The 11,779-nt window shown below is 40.4% G+C and overlaps 2 protein-coding genes across 2 annotated transcripts; one reads left to right on the forward strand and one right to left on the reverse strand.

Moving 5' to 3' along the window:
- Positions 1-6: 6 nt before the first annotated feature.
- LOC310722992 (G-protein coupled receptor 83-like) lies at positions 7-2,567 on the forward strand. Its single transcript, XM_083570808.1, has 2 exons — positions 7-81; positions 1,231-2,567. The coding sequence occupies exons 1-2, from the start codon at positions 29-31 to the stop codon at positions 1,706-1,708; spliced, it is 531 nt and encodes a 176-aa protein (XP_083426934.1). The 5' UTR covers positions 7-28; the 3' UTR covers positions 1,709-2,567.
- A 2,501-nt stretch (positions 2,568-5,068) lies between these two features.
- On the reverse strand, positions 5,069-10,618 carry arhgap20b (Rho GTPase activating protein 20b; the record flags this gene model as incomplete). The annotated part of the gene is made up of 6 exons (XM_083570807.1): positions 5,069-7,670; positions 8,481-8,595; positions 9,108-9,297; positions 9,556-9,665; positions 10,080-10,241; positions 10,455-10,618. Coding segments are annotated over 6 exons (2,438 nt in total), but the record flags the coding sequence as incomplete, so codon positions are not given.
- Between the last annotated feature and the right edge of the window lie 1,161 nt (positions 10,619-11,779).

An 11,779-nucleotide genomic window follows, 5' to 3' on the forward strand; every position in this document is an offset into this window, starting at 1 on the left:
GGGTGGGAGTGATCTGGTTGATGGCCACATGTTTCTCACTTCCCATGCCATCTACCAAACCCTGCTGCACTTTGAGATCGGGTGAGGGACGCTTGGCTTCTGGAGATCTTTCTCCTTACCCTGTAAAAGTGGGTGGAGTTTAACATTCCAGCATGAACCTTTTGGTTTCGTATTTGTTTCCTTTGACCAGTTAATGTTTCACATCCATCTGCTAGACATTTTAAAGGACATTTTTGCACCTCATTTAAAGATGACAGCAATTTGCTGAGGATTAATATATCGTCAGGGTTAAGTTTTTATCCGTTTATTGGTACATTTAACATTGGTGTTAAATAGGAAATGGCAGAAACAGCAGCTTGTTATTATGTTACCATAGAAACCACAAACTCCCCTTGTCCTGAAAACTACCAGCTTTGCCTCGGACACTGAATGAGCCGTTACTATGGAAATGAATTAAAACGTATTAAAATAAGTGCATGAATAATAATAATAATAATAAAAAACGCTTTTTTTTCCAGTCGCTCTTTTGTCAGCGGTGGTGTTAAAGAAAAGGAATGAACACCTCATGAGGAGTCCAAACGGTGGGCTTCAGCAGCGTGGTAATTAATCTGATTATTAGTGGATTATTACATTAAAAGGAAACACGGCGTGAGTTCTGTCAGGTCTCAGTAAGAGATTTGAGTGTGTGTGTGTGTGTGTGTGTGTGTGTGTGTGTGTGTGTGTGTGTGTGATTACTGTCTCAGTCCATAACACGGGCTCTTTATGCTTTTGTGAGCAGAAAGAGCAGTGAAGATAAAAAGCCTGCAGGAGTGGAAATGATGGTCAGGAGCAGGAGAGGGTGCACTTTATTGTAATCGCGCTGCTTCAAATAAATCACAGAGAAATGATGCAAAACAACAGAAGAATAAAACACACAGCTGAGAAACACATTAACACTGCAATCAAAGCTGGAATTTCACTTCCTCTTTACACTCAAGGTCACCATGAACAGGATCATTTTATAACATCAGGCCTCTCTGAGTGCTCCAGCAATCCAACATGAACATGCACTTACCTCTTCCAACTAAAGTGTTGATTGTACAGTTCTTTGTAAAAGGGTTAATTGTTCAAGGTCATGTCAAAGGACATGTGTGTGTGTATGTGTGTGTGTGTGTGTGTGTGTGTGTGTGTGTTTATTTGCACTGTGTATAGGATATTTTTTGTATTAAAGTAATTTTTTTTCTCCTGCAGTGAGGGGAACGTGCGGATGGTTTGCCTTCCCAGCTTCCCTCAACCATCTGATCTTTTCTGGAAGTACCTGGACCTCGCCACCTTTGTCCTGCTCTATGTGTTGCCGTTGGCGATTATCACCGTTGCTTATGTTGTCATAGCAAAAAAACTGTTGGCGCGGAACGCCATCGGTGACGTGACGCTGGCCCAGAGCTCTGCCCACCGGCGGAGGAAGAGGATGACGATGAAGATGCTGATAGCGGTGGTGGTGGTTTTTGCTGTCTGCTGGTTCCCGCTGAACTGCTACGTGGTTCTGCTATCTAGCAAAGTGATCCAGGCTAACAACGCCATATACTTCAGCTTCCACTGGCTGGCCATGAGCTCCACCTGCTACAATCCATTCATCTACTGCTGGCTCAACCACAACTTCAGAGCAGAGATCAGATCACTCCTGCTCATCACTCGCCGTGGCAAAATCAGAAGCAACGAGGAGCCCTGAAGACCACAAGGACTTCCCATCTACTTCATCTCACCCTTCTGAGCTTAATTTTTTTACTGATTCATTTATCAGGTTTTACATCCATCCTGAGTTTGTCCAAAAACGTTTACTTAATGTAGCTGACCCAGATTTTTTACATGTTCCTAAGATACCTGGGTAATTTTTATTTCTGCTTGGTGTGAAAGATGCCATTTGTTCTTCAGTCAGGTTCAGAAGTTCAGTCGATAAACTTATGGACTTCTGGACCAGATTGTGCTCATGTTGCTGCAGAAGAAGGTTCAGGGGTTCTGGTGTTGTTAGAGTGTGGATGATGTTGCTGTTTACTGCGAAACATAACAACACTTGTATTTATGGAGGTGATGAAGATTTATGGAGTTTCTCAGAAGCTCAGCGAGCTGCTGTTTGTGTTGATTTGTGTGCCGTGTTTGAGAGATCCTCATGTGGGTGTTTATGTTTTAGAGCGCTAACGACCAAGTCACACAAATGTGCAGAAACACTTACTGTGTAACTCCACAGGGTTTTTTGGAGAATGTAAAACTGTAAAGAATGAAGAGATCAGAAGTGAAAAGAACAGCAAAAAAATCTGCCTTTGATCTGAAGAGTTACGTTTTATATGAAATTAAATTATTCATTTGTTTATTTTTTTGCATCTGAGTAATGATTTAAATATGCGTTAAAGTCAAACCCCAAATTACATATTGGATTAATTGATAACAACAATTATTTGTTTGTTTGTGTTTTTATTGGTCATTTGAACATTAAAAATGAATATTAAAAGCACAGTGAGGGTGTTTACGTGCTGCAGTCAGAATCTCACTGTTCTCATTTTGGTGTTATGACATTGTTGTGTAATCTTTTGATTATGTCAATGATTCTTTTTTTTAAATGAATTCTATAAATGGATTGTTCTTTATTTCTCAGAGTTTTGTTCATTTCTTGCGTTTATGTTAAATTACATGGGAAATCATTTCCCTCTCGATGTTGTTAAGCTCAGTGTTCATTTCTGTGTTTGCCAAACTCTCAAGATCGTTCTCCATACAGCTCACTTTTGTCAAATAGTGTTTTAGAAAGCTATATCTAGAAAGCCAATGTTGGCTAGTTGCTCATCACTAGAAGAGTGTCTGACCTCAGTCTCATATCTTTTTTCCTTCTTTGTTATAATTAAGTTCAATGTGAACTTCCATAACTAAAAGCATTGCTGATCTTTTCTTTTATGAACTTCTCCAGCATTTCTCCTTCAACAACATTATCTTGAAGCTTCATGTGCAGTTCTCTGAAGATTATTGTTACATTCAGTTAAATTACATTTTTATTTGTGTAGCACTTTTAGCAATAGACATTGTCCCAAAGCAGCTTTACACAAATAAATCGATTCCAAATATCAAGTTTATATAAAAAGGAAATCTTTAAGTTTGTCCCTAATAAGTGAGTCAGTGGTGACTGGTGATGGAAACTTCACAAGAGGTGGTATGAGGAAGAAACATTAAGAGGAATCAGACTCGAAAGGGAACCTCACCCTCATCTGGGTGGCACAATGTCCATTCATTACAGTTCCATCATTGTTGAGGTGTTCAGTTTAGTGATGGAGACTTGAGTGTAAGTATAAAAATCTAGACTCTTTATATTAATTGTAATCCAAATCCATCCATCATGGTTCTTCAACCCTTAACAATAATCTCATAGATCTTTAGTCAGTCAAATCCAGTGTGTGAGGAATTCTGTGAAGCTGAAACATTCGCCCGGTTTATAATGATTTTTTCTTATAAAAAGCACTTCACTTGAATTCCATTAGTGAAGATTGTTCAAGAAACAGACAGTAATGGAGTATAATTCACTCTGACCTTTAACTATTATTATCTGATCTCAGCATCTTCAGTGCCTCAGGCTGCAGTTAAAATCGGTTTGTTGTAGAAATAACTGCATGTTGTTTTACCTCTGTAAACGACACACTGAAAAATAATCAGCTTTCTGAAAGAGCACGTCGACAATACAAAATAAAAAAATACACCAAGAAAACGTTTAAAGCCAGAACAAAAATATAGAGAGCCGTTACTATAGAAACGAGAACATATAAGAACCAGTGCATTAATATAAAGCTATAAAGATCCAGAAGAACCTGCATGAGGATTAAAATCCACCTCAAACCAGGTAAACTCTCTATGAGAATTGAGACATGTGGAAGCTGTTGAAACGTCTCTGCTTGGCATGTAATCACGGCTGTCAGAGACCCTCTGCACGTGTGCGTGTTACTGCACTAATGTCAGCGTGTAACGTGAGAGGGAACGTGATCACGCAGCAGAAGGGAGAAAGTTGGTGTAAGTGGCGTCTATAAAACGTTCAACACGTTCAAATGTTCCATTTACATAAATTATAAATCAGCCTCAAGTCTGATCCGAGTCCAATCTCAGTCTGCACATACTGATTTAAGTGATGAGGCGAGACTCAGGTAGCAGGAAGGAAGTGTCGAGTGTAAGAGCTGAAATCAGAGTCAACGACTCTGGAATCTCCAACAATTAACTTCTTTTTACATAAAAAAGAGATTGTTTTATTTATTTATTTATTTATTTATTTATTTATTTATTTATTTATTTATTTATATTTTTTTATTAGAACAAATCCAACATCAGAACCACATGCATAGAATCTGCAAAACAGGTGAAAGTCAGATCCAGGAAATGAGGAAGATCCAGGAAAAGAACTTCAGAGTTCTTACAGAAAATCCCATAAACTGATTAACTACCAGGATTTCCACAATACAGCTGAACAACCACAGATGTTCTCTCATTTCTGCTTAGCTCTCAGCAGGTCCCCCAGAACATCATCAAGGATGAGAGATAATCAGCTGAACTTTAACAAACTGCAGTTCATTTCGGGACCATGTCAGGATCTAATGATCTCCCTGGACATCTCTCTGATCTCACCATCTGCTCCTGCTGCAGCTCTAAAGTAACCATGGACACCCGACTGTTCACATCCCTCCATCCTCTACCACTCATCCTTCCATCCTCTTCTTCTCTGTTCTGGTATCTAGGAGGTGGAATGACCTGCCCTTTGACGTCTGAGCAGCAGAGTGTGGGGTCTCACTTTATTACCTTCAGAACAAAATTTATAGACTGATGATGTAGTGACCCAAAGATCCAGAATCAGGATGATGTCATTGAGTTCTTCTGTGTCTCATTCTGAATAAGAACATCTGCTCCATGCTGTACAGAAACATACCATATATTCACAGATAGATAGATAGATAGATAGATAGATAGATAGATAGATAGATAGATAGATAGATAGATAGATAGATAGATAGATAGATAGATAGATAGATAGATAGATAGATAGATAGATAGAAAACCCACACTGATATGATTTTCAATTAATTTCTTTAATGATTTGGTGAAAATGTGATAAAATCATACACAGACAAATGAATTTACCTTAACGTCTCACACACACACACACACACACACACACACACACACACACACACACACACACACAGTGTAAAAGGTGTAACATTTATGTGCAAAAAACAGGATTGTGAATTTAAATTGGATGAAATATTTGATAATAAATACGTTACGGTGTAGTGTGTGTGGAAAACCTACAAGAAAATACACCTCAGGAAGGTTTCTGGCTCCACTACTTAGCCGTTAGCAAGATTTACACGGTGAATAGCATGCTAATTTAAAGATCATTTAAGGTTTTCTCATTTTACTCCAGTCGGAACAGATCCAAAAGTTCCACTACTATACATACGAAACGAGCACAAAAATGTTGAAGCTGGATAGCTAGCTAGTAAGCTAAGCTATTTCGCTAACCCTGCTAGCAAGTCAGTCAGCCAGCAAGATTAGCTTCATATAGGCTACAGTGATGATTCTGTATGCAAAGTTTCTTCATTTACCTCATGATAAAGTTTTTGTGTAAAATATAACACATTTACATTTAAGCGATTACTTCAGAAAGAAACACTGAAAGACTGGCGATAAATGATTTAGATAGTTAGCATAAACGTTAAATCTTCTGTATCAATGAAATGTCAAGAGTGAGAGTGACACAGAAACGTCAACATTTAACTCAAAAATGGAAAAAAAAAATCATGAAAAAAATATTCAGTACAAAGAAAATGATGCTAAAATCACACTTAGCATTAACTGCTTATGCTGCTAGCACAGGAACACCACCATCTTGATTAGCAGGTTTTTGCTACTGCATTTTACTAGTAAACAGAGGCCTGGTCTGTGATTTGGGAAGTGTGTGTGTTTGTGTACTCATTGCTGAGTGTGTGTGTGTGTCTCTGAGTGCGAGCGTGTGTGTGTGAGTGTGTAGCCGGGGCTAAAGTACGCTCTGATGCTGTTGCGCACTGTAGCTGGTAGCCGTATGCGAATAGTTTGTCGGATCGACGTTTTGCTGGGCGCATCTGTATTCTGATTAGCATTACTGGGAGAAATGCTAACCCTGGGGTCAATTTTGTTACCGCTAATCGCATGGCTTATGCTAGCACCAGGAGTACTGATGCTCTGGCTAGCACCATGGACATCCGCAATGCTAACCGTATGGCTCGTGCTAGCAGAAGCACTCTGGCTAACATTTATACTGCTAAAGTTTACTGTGCAGTCAGTGGTAGCGTCACACCGGATGGAATCATTCAAATTTATGCTAAGTTTGTGACCGGTGCTAGTAGAAGTTTTGATGCTAATTCTGTTGTCGCTCTGGCTAACATCAGCTGCACTTTGGTTAAAAGATTTCATGTCACTAATGTCGCTATCTATTTGGCTGACATCAGCTTCACTCTGTAAATTGTTATCAGGTGTGGTCTTGCTAAAATCATGGTTAGCATCATCTTCTGTTGCTTTGCTTATGCGAGTGTCACGACATGTACAATCCTCGCCTGCGTCGCTAATCTTACATCGGCTTCCGTCTGACTGAAGCACGAGGTTGACGTTCTGATTGTAGAATAGCGTTTGTGGAATGTTCACCTGCGCCATGGTAACCGGCCCTCCTTCCGTCTCCATGGCAACCCTCCCGGACTGCTTGAACATCCTCCTGCCCACACTGGGGAACAAGGTGATTTTCAACCTGCTGATTCTATCCGGTTTGGACGGGAGTGTTAGCGAATGTGTGTGTAGTGTATGTGTGGGACATGAGTGTGGTTGCATCTCTCCATCATGCTTCTCCTTCATCGTTTCATCTCTCACTTCTTTTATCTCCCCATCCTGATCATCATTCTCTTTACACTCGTCCTCCATGTTTATATTTGAGACTTGAACTTCCCCATCCTTCTCTTTGTCCCTCTCTTCATTTTTTTGTTTTTCCTTTAGCTCATCATAAGTGTAAGCCATCGTCCACAGCTTCCTCGGCATCTCAGGGGTCAGTGGGCGGAGCCTGGCCGAGGTACCAAACAAAAACGGGCGGGGCTTATCATCGCTTGGACTTGAGATGTACTCGAAACTGTCCAATGAGCTAAGAGAGGACGTCGTTGTTGACGACAGACTGGACATGCTGGCCAATCGCTGTGCAGGATGACGGAAACGTGCAGGAAACTGTGGAGACTTCCAGAAAGCGTAACGCCCCTTTCCCACCCCTCTACCACGCCCCTGCAACACCGGGCTCTCTGATTGGCTAATTTTGTTGTCCATGACGGCGTTGTCGCAGCTTGACTGGCGGATGACAGAAGGATGGGGCGGGGCTTGGGAAGGAGACATTGTATCAAAGCACATTGAAGGCTCAGAAAGACACCTGTCTCGCGATTGTCTGAGTTCACCGAGCGAGATCGGCGTCGGAGGTGATAAATCGGGCGTCCCACAGCTGGAACCGCTGTCCGTGGTTTCTGTGGCAACTGTAAGGGGACACAAGGACAGCGTTCTCAGTGGAAGAAATGGCTCGAGGTCCGCAGAGAGGAGAGAAGATGGAAAAAAGTCCAGATCTGTCTCTTCTGAGGACGAGTGGAAAGGCAGGGAAGAGTCAGCTGATAAAAAAAAAAAAAAACACAACAAAAAATTTAAAAGAAGAATTTACATGTAAATTGGAAAATCATTCACAAAATGTATTTTTTTTTTAATTTAGCTGATTTTAGATTCTATTTATTAATGAAATGTTATTAAATAGTTATTACATAGCTAAATAATAGTTTTAAATTCAAAAAAGTATAATAAATCATAGATAATAAATAATTGATTGAGGATTTATATAATAAACTAAAATACAGTAAGATATTATATTTTATATATATATAATAAAAAAATAATTATATTATGATCGGGGTTGGCGTCACACCTGGACTAGTATTTTGATATAATTTTTAATAAAATAATTAATTTGTACCTACACTTTTATCTGAAATCTAAACCCTCCTCCACTTCTTCCTTTAATGCAGAGTTCATTTGCATACCATGTCCTGATTGGCTCATGTATGTGATGATGCAATAACACTGTGTTTAAAGTGAACTCAGACTCCCCCTGCAGGTTCTTTTCTCTCTAAATTTCATTCCCCAGGAAAGATTCAATTAAAGCTTTATGAAGTTTAATGTGAATTTGAGCTCAGTGGAAGTCGAGATGCAGCCAAGTTTATCTTCTGCTGCCATGAAATAAACTGCCAAACACACATCCTTCTCACAGCTGTAGAAACTGTACTGCGAGACACCACACAGACTGTGAGACACCACAGCAGCAGCAGCAGCAGCATTAAAACACTTAGTGGAGCAGAGAAAGAATGACAAAGATGTCAGATATCTGAATAAACATGTGGAGAAGAATAAATTAAATCAAAAATGCTGACCCGTGAGTTCGTTGTTTTGCTGTGCTGCATTCAAGAGCGTCGTAAAAACATCTTCCGCTTCGTCACCAAAGATAGAGGGAGCGTTCTCAATCAGAAAACGAACGAGTGCAACCACCTGACAGAAAAAACACACAAGTGTAAACATGAACATGAAGGGTACAGAGATATTTTACTTCCTGCTCATGGGGAAAAAGCTTTTGTTTGAAATGTTTGCATGAATTCGGACCCAATCTGCATCCAATTTTTGGTCCAATCAAAGGCCATTGACTACATTTCAATTGGTCACGTGTAGGCCTTTTATTTCTAATGGTTGTCTGTATGGTAACCTGTCCATCACAAGAGCAGAAACAAACACACCACCGCTAGCGAGGGCTAGCCGTAACCATGGCAACGGCTACCCGAAACAAATTACAGCTATTTAGATGATGTCTAAATTCTCCAGCTTCTTGCTGCTGCAGTCTCAAGGTCATGACTGCATCAACTGGTCATTGGCTGTATATTTCTAATTAAATTTACATTCCATCCATCATCAGGTTCTCCAGCTGGGGGTTAGTGGATTTCACTGAGTAACTCCAGTGTGTGTGTGTGTGTGTGTGTGTGTGTGTGTGTGTGTGTGTGTGTGTTTACCTGCAGTAATCTTTGGCTCTCCTCCTCTGGGTTGGAACTCGTTGCTCTCCACAGGATGTTAGGAGCAACACACAGAGCCAGATTAGACGCCGTCATCTGATTGACGTCTGAGTGTGTGTGTATACGATGGAGCACTCCAAACACGTAACACAGCAGGGTGCGGTTAATCTGGGGCAACTTTGCCAATACACTACACACACACACATACGCACAGGGCATGTGAGCAGCTGAATTATCCCACTTTGCTGATTAAAATGTGTTTTCAGTGAGAAATGTGCTGGAGCTCAGAAGCTAAAGATAGAAAAGATCTACCAGGGTTCCGACATTCACACACGAGGTTCATGTGGGAGCCAAATCTGCATGATTACTCACACAGCACACTACCACCAAACCGTGTGTGTGTGTGTGTGTGTGTGTGTGTGTGTGTGTGTGTGTGTGTGTGTTTCACCTCTTCACTGAGGAGCATCTGGACTGCTGGTCTTCTGTTTCCATCACATTCATCCAATCTTCATACAGATCGCAACCCAAGACGCTGCCAGGTAACTTACGTAGGAACTCCTACACACACACACACACACACACACACACACACACACACACACACACACACACACACACACACACACACACACACACAATAATCATTTGTATGTGGGAGAAATCAAAAAGTGTGAGGTTTTGCTGTTACAGAAAATCAGATGTGAATCAGGACTAACTATAAATTTGGATATTAACCGTAGAAGATGGAGAACCTTCATGATGAAGAATCCTGCAATACTGTCTTATGACTGGCTGCTGTTCTGGAGAATTATATTTACGTTTACACCATTTGGCAGAGGCCCTTATCCAGAACATCTTACCAGTGAGCAGTTAAGGGGTTCGGGGCCTTGCTCAGGGGCCCAGCAGTAGCATTGGATTGGAACTTATGTAGAAGATGGTAAGATTATATGTAGTGATGGAGTGTTTTCTCACAGTAAGGAGTGAGGCAGAGACAAACACAGATTCTCCTCGGAATGAAACCGGATGTCTGAGGTTCAGCTTCTCCTTCAGGATCCTGCAGATTTTAGCATTCGCTGAGCGCCGGAATATACCCAAGGTTTCAGGGCCTTGATGGTACAGGACACATAGCATATCCTACACACACACACACACACACACACACACACACACACACACACACACACACACACACACACAGCATAGGAACACACTGTATATTCAGAAGCTCATTTATTGTAGCCTTTGAGAAGAAGAATCAGCAGTAAAACCCAGTGTTTTTTAAGATTTCAGATTATTTAGAGGGTAACATAACCTCCAGTCTCCACAAATGATCTTTTATCTCCTCACCATGATCTCTTTAGGCAGATTTCCATCATGACAGATCGAGGCCAGCGATTGGCCGAACAGCTTGTTAGAGGTGTGCTCAAGGTCGTTCTGTCCTTCTGACTGGACATGTCCTTTCCTCAGGGCCCAACCAATCAGAGATCTCTTCCTCTTGTGCTTTAGAGAACCTGTCACATCACACACACACACACACACACACACACACACACACACACACACACACACACACACACACACAGGTTTATTTGTTATTGTTGATTTTTTTTTTATCCCAAATCAGCTTCAGAAAGCAGTGAAGCCTCCCTCAGAACCAAAACTAAACATTTTCAAACATGTGAATGATGAATCTTCAGGGTTGTTGGTTCATCTCACTGAGCTTTTCTCTTTTAAATCCTAACACTACTAATAAAAAAGGAACAAAAAAGAAAGAACCAAAGATTCTTAATCCCCAAGATGACTAGAAACTCAATCTTTCTCAGTCTTTTGAGGACATGAAGCTGAGATTCCCGACTGAACCAAAGGTCTTGAGACCAAATATCTTCAATACAAAAGATCACATTCTTTTTGTATTTTACTTCACTGTATCATTTAATATCATTTTGATGAGGTGAGATTGTTCTCTCTCATTCCTCACCTTCTGTTCTGATGAATGAATCATCATCCTTTATTCTTCTGGCTTTATTAGAATGATTGAGTTGTTGTGTAGCAACAGGAATGTGGACATGCAGGAGTTCATGAGCATGGAGCTGATCTGAGTACTAACAAAAATCTCTATTCATTATCTCATCATTAACCAGATGGTCCTGGTGTTCTAGCTGACCATCTAGTCTTCAGTCTTTAACCCTTCATCAAAAACCTCCAACACTTATGAATCATCACCATCATCATCATCATCATCATCTCCATCATCATCATCATCATCATCATCATCATCATCATCATCATCATCATCATCATCTCCTGTCCCTCCCAGGAACCTTGTGGTTGTTTAAAATGAGGTTGTTATCTTCTGTCTACAGGACCACACACCCAAACCTGACCAGGGATTTGGATCAAATCAAACCCAAAATCAAGCTAACGCTAAAAAGTTTTGGTTCCGGTTCTAAAAAACTCTCCCAATAAGCCACGCCCACTCTTACATTACCTCAATAACATTCAGAAACACCGACACACTGCTGCAACGTTCAGAGGAGTGGGAACCATAACGACATCCCATAATGTTCACTACTGTCTCAGAGGGCAAGTCAAATATATTTATAATTACATGTTTTAGATTTATATAAGAATAGAATTATTATTATTATTATTATTACATCTGATCAAATAAT

This window comes from Silurus aristotelis (genome assembly GCF_946808225.1).
Source record: "Silurus aristotelis genome assembly, contig: scaffold_256, whole genome shotgun sequence".
Taxonomy (NCBI): domain Eukaryota; kingdom Metazoa; phylum Chordata; class Actinopteri; order Siluriformes; family Siluridae; genus Silurus; species Silurus aristotelis.

Bases quoted from the DNA above. Each gene is read 5' to 3' on its own strand.
- LOC310722992 (XM_083570808.1), top strand. From the start codon at position 29: ATGTTTCTCACTTCCCATGCCATCTACCAAACCCTGCTGCACTTTGAG. The intron at 82-1,230 runs GTGAGGGACGCT...TTTCTCCTGCAG, and splicing joins CTGCTGCACTTTGAGATCGG to TGAGGGGAACGTGCGGATGG.